General features: G+C 42.9%; 1 protein-coding gene and 1 non-coding gene across 2 annotated transcripts; both read left to right on the top strand.

The window, feature by feature from the left end:
• Positions 1–1,937: 1,937 nt before the first annotated feature.
• RPLP2 (ribosomal protein lateral stalk subunit P2) lies at positions 1,938–10,440 on the top strand. The gene is made up of 5 exons (XM_038404498.2): positions 1,938–2,092; positions 3,329–3,452; positions 7,345–7,393; positions 9,580–9,672; positions 10,325–10,440. The coding sequence occupies exons 2-5, from the start codon at positions 3,330–3,332 to the stop codon at positions 10,399–10,401; spliced, it is 342 nt and encodes a 113-aa protein (XP_038260426.1). The 5' UTR covers positions 1,938–2,092; position 3,329; the 3' UTR covers positions 10,402–10,440.
• Positions 7,596–7,728, top strand: LOC119858140. Its single transcript, XR_005293798.1, has one exon. It is a non-coding gene; the product is annotated as a small nucleolar RNA SNORA52 (small nucleolar RNA).
• Positions 10,441–18,556: the final 8,116 nt, after the last annotated feature.

The following is an 18,556-nucleotide window of genomic DNA, read 5'->3' on the forward strand; positions in this document are numbered from 1 at the left end:
CTTCAATAGCTCAGACATAGGTCAGGGGTTTGTTACAGGAGTGAGTGGGTGAGATTCTGTGGCCTGCATTGTGCAGGAGGTCAGACTAGATGATCATAATGGTCCCTTCTGACCTTAAAATCTGAGTCTGAGACCTCTGCATACCTCCTGGGGTACGCATACCCCTGCTTGAGAACCACTGCTATACAGTAGTGGATCACAAATTGAATGAGTCAACTATGTGATGCAGCTGTGAAAGGCTAATATCATTCTGGACTGTATTAACAGGAGTGTTGCACGTAAGACGAGAGGATAACTGTCCCATTCTATTAATCACTGGTGAGGCCTTAAATGGAGTTCTGTGTCCAATTCTGGGTGCCACACTTCATTAAATATATGGAGAGAGTCCAGAGGAGACCTACAAAAATGTTAAAATGTTTAGAAAAATCTGACTTATGAGGAAAAACTTAAATAACACTAGGCATGTTTAATTTTAAGAAGACAAGGGGGAACTGATAAGTCTTCAGCTATCTTAACATTTTATAAAGAGTACAGTGACAAATTGTTCTCCATGTCCACTGAAGGTAGGACAAGAAGTAATTGGCTTAATCTGCACCAAAGGAGGTTTACATTAGATATTAGGAAACACTTAAGGCTTGTCTACACTGGCACTTTACAGCACTGCAACTTTTTCACTCAGTGTTAAAAAACACACCCCCTGAACGCTGCAAGTTTCAGCGCTGAAAAGTGCCAGTGTAGACAATGCACCTGCACTCCCAGCTCTGGCAGTTATGCCCCTTGTGGAGGTGGGCGGGGTGCTTTTTTGTTTTGTTTTTGTTGTTTTTTAGAGCTGCCGCAACTACACAAGCCACATTAAAGCACTGCCTGGCAACACTTTAATGGTGTCAGAGAAGATGTGCCCTTTATAACGATCATGGTAGTTAAGCACTGAAATAGGCTTTCAGTGGCGGCTGTGGAATCCCTGTAACTGAAAGCTCTTAAGAAGAGGTTAGATAAACACCTGCGGATGTTCTAAATGTTCTTGGTCCTGAGACTTCTGCCTCACCATAGCAGGTTGAATTGATGACTTCTCAAGGGCCCTTCCAGGCCATTTTTGTGAGACAAACCAGGCTGTGTATTTACCAGTGGGAGAATCAGAGGCCATGACTAACCACCTGAAGAAAAAAAAATCAAACTAGAGCTGAAACACAGCAATTTTCTTATGTAGAGGGGAATGGGAAACCTAGAGGGACAATTTCTCGTTTTTAATATCTATTTCATCTTAAAATAAAAGGGAAGAGGGACCCTCCTTGTGGGGAGAGCTCTTTGAAAGGGTGTTAACTTCCTTTTCACTGAATCCGGTGGATACGAACTCCAGCTATGGGATTGCGTTTTTTTTGTTTTTTTTTTCTGACCCAGGGTAGAGGACTGCGGATAGGAAATAAAAATGGGTCTCTTCCAAGCCCTCCTGTGCATGGTGCCTTTGTTACCATTCTCAGCCAAGGGCGGTGACGCATGTCTGCCCAGGCTGGCTCTGGCGACCTATGCAGGGCTGTCAGCCCCGCAGACGATGCCCATGGGACGAGGCGTGCCATGTTCTTGTGACCGCTCAGTGGGTCGAGCTGCTGCATGGCAGGCAGGAAGGAGGGAGTGCTAGGCCATCTCCTGCCCCCTGCTCTGCCCTCTCTGCAGCCCCCCTATGCCGCAGCTTGACAGGCTGTGGGAGGAAGGGTCCCCTGCCTACCCTGGTCCCCAGTGGGCCTGGCACCATGATGCTGCCCCCGCCCAGCACGGCTGGAGGCCTTGGCACCCCGTGGGTAATGTCCCGGCCTGCCTGTGCTTCTCCCCTCCCCCTACGAGAGCTGCTGGGGGCCGGAGCACGTGCCATCCCGAGGTGGGGCCTCTAGTGTCATGGCGGCCGCAGCTCTAGGAACAATCTCGCTGCTCACTGGCTGTCTTCCCGCCTCGGTTCGTCCAATGGCAGAGCTGGTTGGTGGGACGCTGTAAAAGGAACAACTGTCTGTCTAGGCCCTGCCCCTTCCCTTTAGCCGCCGGGCCGCCGTAGCGAGTGCACGTCCCTGGGCCCCGCTCCCGTCCTACCCCACTCGGTCAAGTAAGTGTGCGGACCTCCCCCCCCCCCCTTCCCTCTCATGAGCGCGCCCAGAGCCTCCCCTGCCCTTGCCGTGAGCAGGGCTGGGCCGAGACCATGCGGAGCCGGCGGGGGAAGGAGCGATGGCGGCCATGTGCTCTCCCGCGCCGGGCCCGGGACGCTGGAGGGAGGGGTACTGGGGGGCGGGGGGTTGGGATCGCGGCGAGGGGGGAGTTTGTGGGGTGGGGCAGTGCTGGGACCGCCGTGGGGGGGCTACAAAGGGGGATTTACCAGGGCCGCGGGGAGCACCCCACTGAATGGGGGCGGGTGGGGGGGGGAAGCGGGGTGGTCACTGGGGCGCCTCAGCCATCAGCATCGTGCCCGAGCAGCTGCCCCTCCACGCACAGCCGGGGGAGCCCCCTCTCCTGGGCTCCGAGCAGCTGCCCCTCCACGCACAGCCGGGGGAGCCCCCTCTCCTGGGCTCCGAGCAGCTGCCCCTCCACGCACAGCCGGGGGAGCCCCCTCTCCTGGGCTCCGAGCAGCTGCCCCTCCACGCACAGCCGGGGGAGCCCCCTCTCCTGGGCTCGCTGAGCCCCTCCGAGCGCCTGCCAGGGACATGGTCCAGCTGGGCTGCCCCCCGCCTGCGTTCAGCTTGCGATGGGCACTTACCCAGCGGGCTCTGTTCAGAAAGGTGCCGAGTTGCTACCAGCTCAAATTCTCTCCCACCACGTCCTCTGATGTCGCTGTTCAGGGCTGGAAGCGTAGAGTTGTGTTTGTATCAACTTTCATAGCGGCTCTAGGTAAAAGCCATCTAGTTTAGGACACTTAAAACCAACTGTCTTGACTAACAGCTTCTCTAAGGCCTCGTCTTCATGGGGGGTGGGGAGGGGACGTCTGTTCTTAACTGGAGGTAACTTTCTAGGGAAGATGAGGTATTTTGTAGTTTTAATATAGCTTGGCAGTTAAAGACTAGGCTCCTGCAGAACTCGACCTTGCAACTCATGAAAACTGCCTCATCTTTACTAGGATTTTATCTTGAGTTAGGTTTCAGAGTATTGCAAGGCACTGAATTTAGCCGTATAGAGTGGAAATCTGTCAAACTTCATCTTGAGTTAGCTAACTCAAGCTAAGAACACACTTTTTTTTTTTTTTTTTTTTTTTTTTTTTGTAACTACAACAGGGCTCCAGCGAGCTGGGAACAAGTCCCTGGCTTCTAAAATCTGTAACAGCCTCCATGATAAGATTTTAATTCTCTTTCAGAATGCGTTACGTTGCAGCTTATCTTCTGGCCGTCCTTGGGGGCAACGAGTCCCCCGCTTCAAAGGATTTGAAGAAGATTCTTGACAGTGTAGGCATTGAGACGGATGATGAACGCCTGAACAAGGTGACAATGCAGTAACTAACAGTGTAATATCCAAATGGGAGCCATTTCTGTATTCGCTTGACTATGAATCTTATCTTATTAATCCAAGGGGTATTAAAAATATTTGTTTCGTTCCAAGTGTGGGTATGTATGTGGTTATGGTCTCTCAAGTGCCAATTGCCCAATAAAAAGTATTTGGGGTAGCATTTCTGTAGATCTCAGGCTCTCTTATTTACAAAAATTCAGCCTGAATAACCTCACTGGACAGAGCTACTAGAAGCTGTGTTTCTAACTGATAAGTCTCTGAGTAGCAGCCATGTTGGTCTGTATTCGCAAAAAGAAAAGGAGTACTTGTGGCACCTCAGAGACTAACCAATTTATTTGAGCATAAGCTTTCGTGAGCTACAGCTCACTTCATCGGATGCATTCAGTGGAAAATACAGTGGGGAGATTTGTATACATAGAGAACATGAAACAATGGGTGTTACCATACACACTGTAACCAGAGTGATCACTTAAGGTGAGCTATTAATTGGTCTGTAATTAGAGAGACAGGTGGTGATATCCTGCAACTGACACAGCTACAACTACGCTGCATACAACAAGGTCTGCCTAATGGCTCTTATTAGAGGCTGGTAGTTGCCTGGTTAGTGGCAAAAAAAAAATTCCTGTGAGATAGTGTTCAATTTGCAGTTATGCACAGCCTCAAAATAAATTGATCTAATTCTAGTGGAGGGTTCTACCTTTTAGCCAAAAGGTAGAACATCAGAATGGTCCCTCCTGCCCAATATCCTGTCTTCTGACAGTGGCTAATGCCAGGTGCCCCAGAGGGAATGAACAGAACAGGTAATCATCAAGTGATTGATCCCTGTCGCCCATTCCCAGCTTCTGGCAACATTATTGCACTACATTTATGGTGTGCCAAATATATACACAGCATTTTCCATAAAACACACAAGCCCTTGTATCTGCTTCAAGGGACATATGTCAACTAGTCATACAAAGATTTTGAGGCCAGAAGAGACGACTGTGTCCTCTAGTTGGACCTCCTGTGTATCACAGGCCGTTAATACAAGGTGGCCACTAATACAATCCAGCCATTCTCACACTAAACCTAACAACTGGAATTAGACCAAAGTATTATAGCCCTTAGGACACAAACTATTGTGTGCCACGGGCAGAGCATAGGAAACACTGAGGTGGACCAATGTCTGAGGCTCTTGCAATGGCAGGGAAGTAAATGAGATACACCCAGATGATACAATACCTAGGAAAAAACATAAAGATTCTGCAGGGTTAGTGTCAGCCTGGAGATCAGTGTTGAAAGGCTGTGTGGCAGAGAAGGGCTTGAAGGAAGATTGGGAAGAGAGATTTAAATACTTCTCATAATGTGGTGGTGTTTTAAAAGGTGTTTAAAAAGAAAACAATTGAAATTCTATAAGAATTTTTCAAACGAGAAATCATCTTATTTGCAGACACGGTGTGTCAGGTATTGCAAGAGATGCATTAAGAGAGAGGGTATGGGGGAAACTAGGTTTTTCAGATGGATAGTTGTAATCTTCAGAAATCCAACCAAAAGAGTGGTTAGTTCTCTCTAACCAGAATCCATGCAGTACTAGGATATAGTTCTGCACCCTGAAATAGAGGTTCTTATTCTGTTGTGTGTTTCAGATTGACACTTATTTATTATAGTTACCAGGGCCTTTATAAACTCACCTAGTTTTCACTGATCATCCCTTTCCCACAATGTTATGTTGGAATTTGTTCTTGTCATCATTGACTTATCTGTATTTGTTAACACTGACCGGATCTTACTCCAATATAACTCTAGAGGACTCTTCAAACACACCTTTCCGAGTAAATAAACACAAACATGGCAATTCACATATTGCATGCTTCACTTGAGCAGGAGATTAGTTGCTGAAAAATGTTGTTTAGATGTGTCCCTATCGCTGAGCTGCAATGTATTTTGACTTTACAGTTCCTATCGTTAGAATCTGGCCTCCACTGTTTGTTCACATTGGTTTGTGACTCTCCTTTATAAATTTGTTAGTCTCTAAGGTGCCACAAGTACTCCTTTTCTTTTTGCGAATACAGACTAACACGGCTGCTACTCTGAAACCTGTCCTTTATCCTGCACTGCTATCCAATAGCTGAAATACACCGGGAGGAGCTGCAGCACCCTTGACCTTTAATGCTTGTTTCGGAGATGGTAGCAGTTTCTGTTTTCCTGTTTAATCTTTGCCAGCCTGGACTCCAATTTTGATAGTAAAATTTCCATTCCAGTGAAATGCTAAAGCCCAGCTGATCATTTCAGCTTATGTCAGAGTACTGAGGAACACACATGCTGGTTCAGGATCCCGTGCTGCAGAGCATGCGCGTGGAAGGGGGTACAGCATCAGTTTCATAAATGCCTAACAAACCATTGCAGAGGGTCTGTTTTGTGACTTGTAGAAGGCTTCTATAGTCTTCATTGCTGTGAGCTTCCTGAATTCATTGTGAACTCATTGAAATGGATTTCATGAGGAGATGACTACAGAAAAGCACGGGTGCTCCAGTGTGTCAGTCTTCAGTTTTCATTCATGGCACAATTTTCAGAGTAGAAGCCGTGTTAGTCTGTATCTGCAAAAAAAACAGGAGTACTTGTGGCACCTTAGAGACTAACATATTTATTTGAGCATAAGCTTTTGTGGGCTACAGCCCACTTCATCGGATGCATAGGATGGGACATATAGTAAGATACATATAGATAAGCTGGAAGTTACCGTACAAACTGTGAGAGGCTAACTAGTTAAGATGAGCTATTATCATGGCACACTTCCTGTTTGTTTTTATTTCCAACTGTGGACTTGTTTGGATTTCAGTGTCCTATAAAGTAGATTTGATTTAAATCATAGATTTTAATCTTGCTTTGTATTTATACTTTTTGGTTATTCTCCTAAAAGGGAGATTGATTCGGTAACAATTGAAATATGTTGATTTGCTACTAAATATAGCTTTTATACAAAATTTGGTCCTGCTTTTTGCTAACTATGTGGACACGCTATATTTACATAAGCAGTTATAGAGTTTAACTTGTATTTATTTTTACCTTTGTATGTTGAACGACACATTTCTTATTTACTAGATTAATATTTTTTACTTGTGGCTCTGTTTGGATGGTAATTCAAATTCAGTCTATAAAAAACAAACAGCATTTAATTTTATTTTATCAAAAATTATCTTGAATGTGCCTGATACTGAAGGAAGAAAGTTAATCAAAACATGTTTTTCTGTTAAAACTGATTTATTAAACATAGAAAATATTATCTATAGTTGTTGAATTGAACTGATTATTTCTGGTCACTGTGTCCTTATTTTTAGAACTAGTAGATCTCATCATCACACCTAGCTTTTATTCATAGATTGGAAGAGGGAAAGCAAGTTTCCCTGCTTCTTCAGCTCCCAATTGGTTTCTTAACTTTGAATGAACTAGTCATTGAACTGAATTAGAGGAATAAACTGAAACAAAGAAAATAATCTCTGTAGAGAGCTCCTGCTGTCAAAATCTGGTTTAGCACTTCAGCCAGCTCTGGTTCCTGGTGCTTAACCAGTGCTTTTCCCCAGTTCAGTGGCTTGACTTTCTTTAAAACTTCAGCAGCAAACGTACTATTTAATACTATTTTTGTAATTATTTAAATGATTTTAATAGATCATAAATTTAGGTCTTAATGTAGGTTGTCAATTTAAAATTAAATTTTAAATAAGTTATTTTAAAAAACCCTATATTCATTGTTTCTTCTCCCGAGAAATAGGGCAAGATGGAGATTTACAAGCAGCTGGTTAGGTGGTATTACACAGAAGCCTGATTGAATAACAGTTAAAACAGCATATCAAACAATTTGTTTTAATACTTTATATGCAATTTCCTTAGGTTATTGGTGAACTGAACGGAAAAAATATAGAGGATGTCATTGCTCAGGGTAAGTAAAATCTCATGGGGGGGGGGTGACATTTATGATTGCCTTTATAGTTCAGTCACTATTTTTAAAGACCCTTAAGAGCAGAGAATTACTGGATTTTTCTTTTTTCTTTTTTTCCATTTTGTTTTTCCTCATTAAATCAGACTTGCTTTAGAGGGCTCTCAATTAAGATAGAAATTGGGATAAATCATGTAATGGGTAGGGGTCCATCCTAATTCCTGCAGGTCAGTGCCAGTACCTGCTAGGTTTCGCTTGTGGACCAGATTAAAGTGGAAAGTGCTCTTAAATATGAGTTTACAGTTAGTCTGCTCGTAACAAGAGTTTTCTGGACATGTTGCTAGGTGGGAGAATGAGCCAGACTTTAGCATTCTAAATTGTAACTCTTGGTTTACCCAATTGTGTTCTTGAACTTTCTTTCTCCGAGAAGTCACTTCATGAACTAAATCCTTCGTTCACGAGCCTTCAGTTTATTTCAGGGAGACCTAGAAGTGATAAATCTTATTGAGAGAGAACACTGAAGTAAAAAAAAAAAATCATATTTTACCTTCAGTGCAAAATTAATAAATATAAATTTAGAAAGGCACAACAATTTGAATGTGCCACTTACTGAATATTTTGCTCTGACCAAATACATTGTTTTTATATAGCATGCTGAATACTTCAGGTAGCCCAAAACTCTTTAATGATTTACTCCCCATTCCTTCAAACATTTAAGCAGATATTTTTGTAACTTTACTCACATGCCTTAAGGCCTGATCCTGTGAGCACTTAATGATTATCAGAAAGTACAGCAGCTGGTAGATACTTCTGTGAATGTTGTATAAAAATCTGAAAGAGCCATTATGCATGCACTTACCACACACTCTTAAAATGATTCAGTTGTCTGCTGATGGAATAATTTATTTTAGAAATACAGTAGAATCTCAGTTATGAACACCAGCATTATGAACTGACCAGTCAATCACACACCTCAGTTGGAACCAGAAGTACATAATCAGGCAGCAAACAAAAAAATACAGTACAGTACTGTGTTAAACGTAAACTATTTAAAAAGAAAAGGGAAAGCAGAATTTTTCTTCAGCATAGTAAAGTTTCAAAGCTGTATTAAGTCAATTTTCAGTTGTAAACTTTTGAAAGAAGAACCATAATGTTTTCTTCAGTGTTATGAGCATTTCAGAATTATAAACCGTCTCCATTCCCGAGATGTTTGTAACTGAGGTTCTACTGTACGTGGCTTCCTAGAATATCTGACATGATTATAAAACATGTTTATTTTGCTAGTTATAGGAATCTGAAATTCTAAGCAATTATTTAGAAATTGATTCTTAGAAAAGAAGTACAAGCAAAAGGACTGGGTAAGCAAACTTCAAAAGCAGAGGGACTCTCAGTATTCACAAGGGAAAAGGTGGAGAGCTAACTTTCCAGAAATTGGAGACATTAAGCAGTAGTGAGGTCACTAATCCCAAAGGTCCCATCTATAATGTAATTCTTACAATGTTGGAAGGGCCTGGTTATTACACAGTACTCCTTGGAACAGCTCAGTGTTGTTTGGTCTCTTTCTATACATGGTAATCTAATCATATTCCCAAACCGTGCTGCATTGCTGCAAAGTCCAAGGTTGTAGCACATTGCAGACAACATAGAATAGACAGGACCTAGCAGAGGTCATATAGGAAATGCTCTTCTTGAAGGATACCTTTTTCTTTATTTGGTAAAGTTTGCTTGCTGTTGATGTCTGAACTTTTTAATATGGAGGTTTGGGGGATTTTGTAGGCAAAAAAAATTCTGCTCAAAACTATTGTCAACACCACATTGTTTGTTTGTTTTGGTTTTTTTTTTGGTTTTTTGGGTAGGCTAGCTGCCCAGTGTTTCAGTCTTATACTTTAGAAACTTGTTGTAGAACGTGCAGTATTTTAAACAAACAAAAATACCCGGCACCTTATTGTTCCTTGCAGGTGGCTAGTGTGCGTTAATTTGTCAGAGGCTAACCTGTAATCACATCCCTTAGATATTTTTATATTTTTTTTTTCCTCATTCATTTCATCCTTTCATACACATGTCCATATACCATATTGACTAGGTGCCATCTTACTACATAACTTTGGTTCCGCATGTTGCAGTATTTGCAGGGCCAGGTCTATTCTGAGTGCTTAATTAGTATTCCTCCCCCCTTCTGTTCGTTACAGGTAACGGCAAACTTGCCAGCATGCCAGTTGGTGGAGCTGTAGCAGTCTCAGCTGGACCAGGTTCTGCTGCTCCTGCTGCTGCACCTGCTGCTGGTGAGTATACTTGAGCAGTGTGTAAAACAAGGGGGGAAATGGAGCCCTTCTACGAAAACTCTATATTTTATACATTAAAATCTTAGTGCCTTAATTCCCATCATGTAAACTTGGGAAACTTTTTTCTTTCTTTTACTGTATTTTGGCTTCTTGTTCTGAGATTGAAATATTAACTGATGTGGTTTAGCACTAATGACTATCTCTGCACTGTACCTGGGAATGAACTATTAAAGTGGTGCGCATAGAAGGCGGTTAGCTAAAACCACCCAATCAGTAAGAGTTGTACACAGTTGCTTGCTTTTCACCTTCATTAATTTGTTCTGGTTTAAGTCTATAGAGCCAAAATGGACCCTCAGGTATGTGTCTGCAGCTCCTGTGGATGTAATTGAGAGTTGTGCATACGTTTCTGAAGGCAAAATTTGGCACTTAATCTTTAAACGTATAGGTTAAAAGAAATTGAATCTTTTAGTAAAGCACAGAGTAGATGCAGAGACTGAAACTTAAAGGGGTGACTTGTGTCCATTTAATTGGAAGATACTCTTTCATGAAGAGTGTGTATTTTGGGATCTCCTCACACCTGCAATATCCAAAATGTACTGTAAATATTCCCAGATGAGAGTAAACACCGTTTAAATCTTTTCTCTCTCTGCAGCTGAGGAAAAGAAAGAAGAGAAAAAGGAGGAGTCTGAGGAGTCTGATGATGACATGGGATTTGGCCTATTTGACTAAACTTTTGCTACAGAAGCTAATAAAACATTTTGTTTAAAATGGATGTTGAGGTATTTTGTTGTAATAACCCTATTGTCCCTGAAGTTTTCTCTCTCATCTAAGAATGGTGATCTGGATTTGGGCTTTGTTTAAAGAAAAAAAAATTCTTAACTAGCCTCGTTGATTCTGCATGTAGGTGAAGACAATTAAACTTATGCTCCTAAATCACTTAGAACCCTTTGAAACCCCACCCTGAGGCACCTAAACATGCACTTGATTCTAAATCCTATTGTAAAACCCAATGGAAAGAGAATCAGAATTAGTTTGTAAATTCTACTGCATTGCTTCAAAGCTAACTCTCGTAAACGATTATAGTCTGTAAATGACCAAAGCGGCACTCATTTCTTTGACAAATTAGATCTTATTCCAAGACTTGTTCATTCCTTTCTACCTGCATATTGCCTACACTGCTGTCAGTAACGCATTCTGTCGGGATTTCACTTCCATCTCCAACAGATCTCTAAAAGCAATGCACACCAACTTCCTCAAATGTGCAAACGCAACATCTTAAGTTTCAGAGTAGCAGCTGTGTTAGTCTGTATTCGCAAAAACAAAAGGAGGACTTATGGCACCTTAGAGACTAACACATTTATTTGAGCATAAGCTTTCATGAGCTACGGCTCACTTCACGAAAGCTTATGCTCAAATAAACTGGTTAGTCTCTAAGGTGCCACAAGTCCTTTCCTTTTTACAAAATCTTAAATCACTTCACAGCTTTGATATCAATTATATTATTAGTTCTCAAACTGTGGGTCAGGACCCCAACATGGGTTGTGACCCTATTTTAATGGGATCATCAGGGCTGAGGTTAGACTTTCTGGGGCTCAGGCTTCAGGCCGCCAACACTCTGCTGGGGTCGTGTAGTAATTTTTGTTAAAGTGGGTTGCGGAGCAATGAAGTTTAAGAACCTCTGACAACAGATTGACTTGCATTCCGTGTGTTTTGTAAGTTGTTGTGGGTAACAATGCTGAAGTGATGTATGATCTTGTGTTGTCTACATACAGGTATAGCAGAGATGCATACTTAAAATGGTACAATCTGTCCACTAGAGTGGATGCAATTCTAGATTGGTATAAAAGCTCTTATACCAGTAGAGCTTACTCGTATATGGGAAGCAGAATAAGTTCAGTGTAAGATGCCTTTACAGCTGCATCCACATTAGGGGTTATACATGTATAATTTTCAGTAAAATATCTCTAACCAACATAGTTCACACTGATATAAAATCTGTGTAGACCAGGCTCAAATATGAAAGGCAGTGTTGTGTGGGGGATAGGATTGTGTTTTCTCAAGTTAGGGTACCATTTTCAAAATGTCTCTACTAACTTGGGCACTGAAAGTCGCTAGGATTTAGGTGTCTAACTTGCATAGGCACTCTTGAAAATCTTACCATTAGAGACCTAGGTTTCATGCATGTAGTGTCCTTGCATAGGCTCTGTGCTAACTTATTTTCAACACTGGATTCAACAGCTCTTCCTTGACTGCCTTCTAGGTTAGAGTTAATGAGCTTGGCCAATATTAAGGGTAGTAAATTACATGGAAATTTAAACAGGTGAGATTTGAAATGATTTCCTCTTTTCCAGCTCAAATACCTTTCCTCTAGGTTCCCTATCTGACTGACTTATTTAAAGTAGGTCAATTCTGATTTGCGCCTCTTTTCTGTTAAGGCTAAAAAGTTATAAAATACTCTATAGACAAACTGCTCAATTATCAGTTATTTTTAGATAATCAGCATAAGACTACAAATATTGTGGTCCAAGGACAGGCCCCTGGAGTGTTGGATTTTGTTATAAAAGGGTACAAAGAAAAGAGTGAAAATTTGCCAAAAAGGAGGTATTTTTTTAACTTTATTCTCTCTACCAATTCATTTTTTCTCAACCCACCATGAGAAGATAAAGCAGTGCTCAAAGATAAGATTTTGGCTTTTGCTATTTCACTGAGATTTGTACAAAATAAAAGTTTTAAGTTCCTGTTGAACTGAAACCTTAACTATGCTACAGTTCCAATGTAATAAATAGCCATTGCAGGCCCTCAAAAACTGGTGTCAAGGCAAGATGTATCCATAACAAGTGAACCTGGCATCAGTTTCTGGATAGATTTAAGAAGTGTAACACCACCAATCATGTTATAGTGGTTGCACAAGAGGATGAAAGCACAGTTGCAAATGTCTATGAAAGAAACAGACACAGCCTCTTGTTTGTATGTAATTGAAGAAAGCTGATAGTGGCTGAAGCCTCTACCTGACTTTCTAATAGCAGCTGGAAGGCCAGCCAGTCTCCTAGGTTGCTCGCTTGCCCCATAAATGCTGAGCTAGCCCCTCCCTCAGTCAAAGGAGGAGATATTATCTCTGCCTTCTCTTCCACTTGTTCCCCTACAATCAGTGTCATCTCCATGTTCTCTGAACCAAATGTAAGCCAGCTCGTTCTCAGCTAAACTCCAGCTGAGGCACTTGACCCTTTTGGCTGGTAGGAAAATAAAAGAGCTGGGCCCCATCAGCAGAGTGAAGGCAGACCAATCTCCACCTCCTCACCAACCCTTCTAACTGCCCCATAGCTCCGTAAAGAGGACAGGTGACAAGATGGAACCCTGTAGCACGCCAAGGGAGGGCCCAACCACCAGCCTTTGAAAGCCCTTACTATTCAAAGCAAAGCAACCCCATTCACTCCTGGTGCAGCCTCCAACTGAGTCCACACACCTCATGATCTACAGTATCAAAGGCAGTTGGCAATTCTAAGAATGTCAGGGTGGAGATGCAATCTTGGTACCGTTGTTGGGAGATTATCTACTGATGTAACAAGAGCTGGTCTGTCCCATGCCTCCAAATTGACAAGTGTACAAGGGTACTGAGGCCACCTGATTGTCACCATTTGTTCAATAATTGTAACCAGAAAAGGCAGCTGAGATGCAGGCTGATAACTGGCCTAGCCAAGCCTTGATGGCTCCAAGTCTAGCACTTTGTATGAGCTGTGCCCTGCACAAGAGGCCTAACTACTCCAACTGTCGTCCTCCCATTCTTCACCTGTTCTTCAGGCCTGGAGCTATCAACCCAATCTGGTGGTTGGCCACCTACCATCTACTTCAAAACCCTCCTGAAAATGCACCATTTCTGCTAAACCTTATGCAACTAATCTGTCCTTGAAAGCACAGGCTTGGGTTTGTGTGTTTAAAAACCACCAACTGACTACATCACACTATTTTGTGATAAATATATAATCAGATCACTTGGTGCTCTGTTTGTCTGCAGCATGTTCATAGAATATCAGGGTTAGAAGGGACCTCAGTAGGTCATCTAGTCCAACACTCTGCTCAAAGCAGGCCTAATCCCCAATTTTTGCCCCAGATCCCTAAATGGCCCCCTCAAGGATTGAGCTCACAACCCTGGATTTAGCAGGCCAGTGCTCAAACCATTGAGCTATCTCTCTAGTCTATGACAAACCCCTGGGCACAGAGACCACTTCTGTGTTCTGAACATACCAAAACTTGTTAAATACTGCATTGGTGGAGTTCCCAGAATACCCTCAAGGTGGCAATACACTTTAAATAACATTCCACGAAGCTTACAAAGGGAGGGGGACTGATTTATGTTTGTAGCAATTGGCTATGCTGAAAGTTTGCATGCCTGTTTCACAATTCAATAGCAAACCACCTAGTCTGTCCTGTGAAATGATAAAAGTTTATTCCAAGCAAGGAAGCAAAGTACTTTAATTTATTCTCTCCAACTTCCAGTCTTTTCAGTTGCCACTGAACTGGTTTATAATCGGAGTGGTATATCTAGAAATCTCCATCAGCTTCTTCTAATGCACTGAGTCAAATTAATCATGGTTCTAACTCTATTGTCTTCAGCAGGTGTCTACCCCTCAGCAATTTGGCCCACCCATTGTTTTGTCTTTATGGGTGCTGTTCTGTATTTCCAGTTGTAGCTTCCTTCTTCACAGTCATAATGCTTCTTGTATGAATCATTGTAAAAGGTGCCTTTAAAGATAAGGACAAGGGCATGTTCCTACTGAAACCACAGGTAAGGCCCAGAAAGTTGTGGTATATTGTATATGCTATAAATCTCTAAATATATCCCTTTCTCTTTATCCTAATGTCAGGAACATGGCTCACTTTGGCACATCTTATGGCACAAGCTCTGTTCCAAAGGTAGTGACATCAGCAATATTGGGAAAGGAAGGAGAACCAAATCTTTATCCTGGAAGTTATGATGGTAACTGATTACCATAGCAAGGGAGAGTGATCTGCTAATAAGGTTGGTGGTGAGAGATGGATGCTTTCATCTCTGGGATATTAGTTCTGTTCCAGCTCAGCTGTGACAGAAAATCATTTCTTGCAAGCACCTCAGGGCAGGAAGCATGACATCTTCTCTATTTGGAAACTACCAAGTATATCCCAGGTGCTACTGGAAATAGTAATTAAGTGATGGCTCCATGGTGGCATTAGTGAAGTCAATTAGTATTCTCGATTGAGTCACTGAGGGTAGGTCTACACTGCACTTGGGCACACGCCTCCCAGCTCAGGTGAACAGACTCAAGCCAGCATGCTAAAAATAGCAATGTGGAGCTTGGGGCTGGGATGGAGACTGGTTAGCTACAGAAGTTCAGAGATAGGGTGTGGGGTGGCTTGAGAGTCCGACCTGCTGCCTGAGCCACAACATCCACACTGCTACTTTTAGCACGGTAGCCTGAGCCCATCTTGCGTGAGTCTGGCTACCTAGGCTGGGAGGCTTACTCCCAGCTTCAGTGTAGATATACCCTAACACCCCGGTTTTGTGCACTGCTCCAGAGTGGCAGAACCCCATTGAAGTCAATGGTGCTCCACACAGGCACAAGCATCCACCTGCACAAAACAGTCAGCAGGGGCTTAAATGTCCAGTCACTGCTGGCACCCTTACTAGCAGCCCTAAAAGGAAGATCAAAGATCAAAGGAGCATGGAGACTGCCTGCCCCGAGAGGTGTCCCTGGAGGTGTCCCTCTAGATTAAGTCTGAAGCATAGTGGTGGGGAAGCTTGTTCTGATGTATCCAGGCTATACATATTCTGTGGATGAAGAGAAGACTTATTTTCCCAGGCTACTGCTCCAACTCACGCTTATCTGCATTAAATTTGAGTTTGCTTTGAAAGGAAAAAGTAGTTGTAAGAACAAATATTGCCGTACTATGAAAGCAAAGACGCTGTACTGGCATAGACTAGTAAAGCAGAGCTGTGTTATGAAGGTCTAATACATAGTCACAAAGCACAGAGGCAATCCTAAAATAGGAAGAAAGTCAACTGGAGTCTTTCCATCAGCTTTAATGAGAGTTGGATCAGGCCCTGGATTGTCTAAAGGAACATTGTGTAGTCAAGCTGTAACATATGACTGTCATAAAGAAGAGAGGCTGACATTGTTTTTGTATGTGCTGTACCGTAATAGTAGCATGATGTTAATTGTATGTAACCTACGTGACTAACAAGAATGTAATGAAAGGGTTGCAGAAAAAGCTTTCTTACTGCATACCAAGCATTCAATGGGCATGAATGAACATGCAATTTTTGATGAGCATCCAACGTGTCAGAAAGGCAATGGTATAAAGCCTGCTTACACAACACATTTGAGGGTCACACTGATTTCCCTGCTGCTGGTTGCTTACTGAAAAATCACTGGCTTTGGGGGATTACCATCTGGGAGAAAAACATCATTATTATTTTGTTTGCCAACATTTTCTTACCAGCTAAAGAATCCAGGAAATGTTCAGCAAGAAATTACTGTTTACACTGTTTATTGCAACAATCATAACAATGTTGTGCTATTTTGCCAGGCAATAATAAGTCCTCAGTCATATAACCTTGAAGGCCAAAGACTGAGTGATGTAAACATCTGAGGAGATGTTTCTCAACTGGTGCAGCCCCAGCACCATTGTTTTTCTCCTTCAGATACAGACTGAACCCTGCAGTTTGCAGGGTGCAGAAAAACAGGCAGAAGCAACATTAGCCTGAGAGGAAAGTTGGTCTTTTGGTTGAAGCACTGAGCTAGAAATCAAGGGATATGAATTTAAGTCCCAACTCCTAGGTGATGTTGAGGCAGTGACTGAACCCCTCTGTGCCTTGGTTCTCCTTTGTAAAATGTGGCTAGGAATGTTTCCTTTGGCTGTGCCTACAGCAGAAAGTTTTTTCCCCTCAGTATAACCTAAAGTATGAATTTAAACCAATACACTTACACCTGTCAGGGATGGTCTAAATAATACTTAGTCCTGCCAGGAGTGCAGGGGACTGGACTAGATGACCTCTCGAGGGCCCTTCCAGTCCTATGATTCTTTGATTCTGTGATATGGGGTCACAAATTGAGCTAGCCCTTTAAGAGGGTTGGGGTGCCGCTGCACTTGTCCCAGCTTAGTTCTCCTCCCCAGACGAAGGAGCTAAGTGCTGAACTCATGTGACAAAGGTCCTGTGACTAAACCAGGCTTGTTGGGGCCAGGGAGTGAACAGCCTGTGGAGCATGAGCAGGGAGGAATTGCAAACAGCAGTAGAACTGGGAGATCAGAGGAAGTTGGATTTAGTGCTCTGTAAAGAGTGGGAGGAGAGTGAATCCAGGAAGAGATGCTGGGAAATCAGAGCCTCACAATGAGGTTATCAGAGGGAGGCTAGATAGCCCTGTTATGGATTGTTCCCAGGATCGGGAACCTGTAGTAGAGAGTGGATGTGGATGCCCCCATACTGGTGTTGCGAGTGAGGAGGATGGAAAAACTTTTGTCATCTAGTGAGGTGATGTGGTGAGCCTTGTGACCAAGGGAGGATGACAGGTCTGACTAGTGCCCAGCACCTAAAGTGTTGGATGCCAGTGGTTGGCTGGAGTGAGGGAAACTGAGGCAGCAGATAGGCCTGAAGCCAAGCTGTGTAGCTTCCTGCTGCAACTTGTATAATCCCTATGTAGCTGTTCTTGGTATGGTATATGTCTCTTTTGGGTTAGCTTATGTGGCTTAGGAAGGGAGTTAAGCTAAACCAAAAAAAGCCACTCTACTCTGGAATAAGAGTGTCCACATGGACAGTTATACTGGGATAAATGGAGAAATTCTCCTGTGTAGACAAGGCTTTCATCTGCCTTGTCTGTGAGCTCATCAGGGCACAGGCTAACTTTTAGGCCTCGTCTAAATGGGAACATGTCACCAGTTATACGCATATCAGTGTTTCGTTTTTTTTCTTGATTCTGAGACCATTGAAGTCAATGGCAATTAGGGTACCGGATTCCCTCACTGTAAGTGTTACTAACCTGATTTTATTGATGCTTAATTTGCTGCTGTTCTGATTTTTTTGCAGTCTCCTTTAATGCCTCTCTAAATAATGCAGTTACACAAGTGATCTAAAAAAGCACGTTTTAGGGCTGGGAGTCTTTTCTATTTCCTGTAGTGTTAATTTTGGTCTCCTGTCAGCATTTCTCAATGTCACATTGTTGTGCCATTTCAGCTGCGTGCCATAATTATGGCTCACACATTCCAGGATCTTTCTGGGCCTGTGTGCTGAAGTAGTGAGGAGATAGTACTTTGTCATGCTGTCCGTGGGACAATCCAATAAAGGCAGCTGATCCAATGCCCAAGGAAGTCAATAGCAGTCTTTCTACTGACTTTGTCTGGCTTTGGGTCAGGCCCAAAACATGTTGTCCCAGAGATGACTCACTACTGTATTACCCATCACTCCCTGCCCTCCCAGAAAAAATGAAGAACATGGACACATTGATCCCCCTGCGTCCTGCACTTTGCATTCTCTTCCACTGAAGGAGATAATCCACTCTCGTCCAAGTTTGTTGGCACTGCCTTCCTCCCAGGAAAATGAAGCATTGCATTATGGGGAAGTCCAAGAACCTCCCTGCGCTATCCCTCTGGATCAGCGACCTCCAAGAAGCGGAGTCCCTGGGGAAGGCAGGCTACAGCACTTAATTGGAGCCTGTGTCTGGATTACTTTACGGCAAATCTGCTATTATAAAGAGCACCACCCCGCCTCTGAGGCACAACCACTGCCTTGTCTGTCCAGCTAATTATAGGAAATCAGGAAGAATTGCTGTGTAATTACTCACGGGACATGGTCTCCCTATTGGCAGCACGATGCTGATCCTGCATTCCTTAGGCCACCAACCCTCTTTATTGGTGT

This window comes from Dermochelys coriacea, chromosome 6 (genome assembly GCF_009764565.3).
Source record: "Dermochelys coriacea isolate rDerCor1 chromosome 6, rDerCor1.pri.v4, whole genome shotgun sequence".
Taxonomy (NCBI): Eukaryota; Metazoa; Chordata; order Testudines; family Dermochelyidae; genus Dermochelys; species Dermochelys coriacea.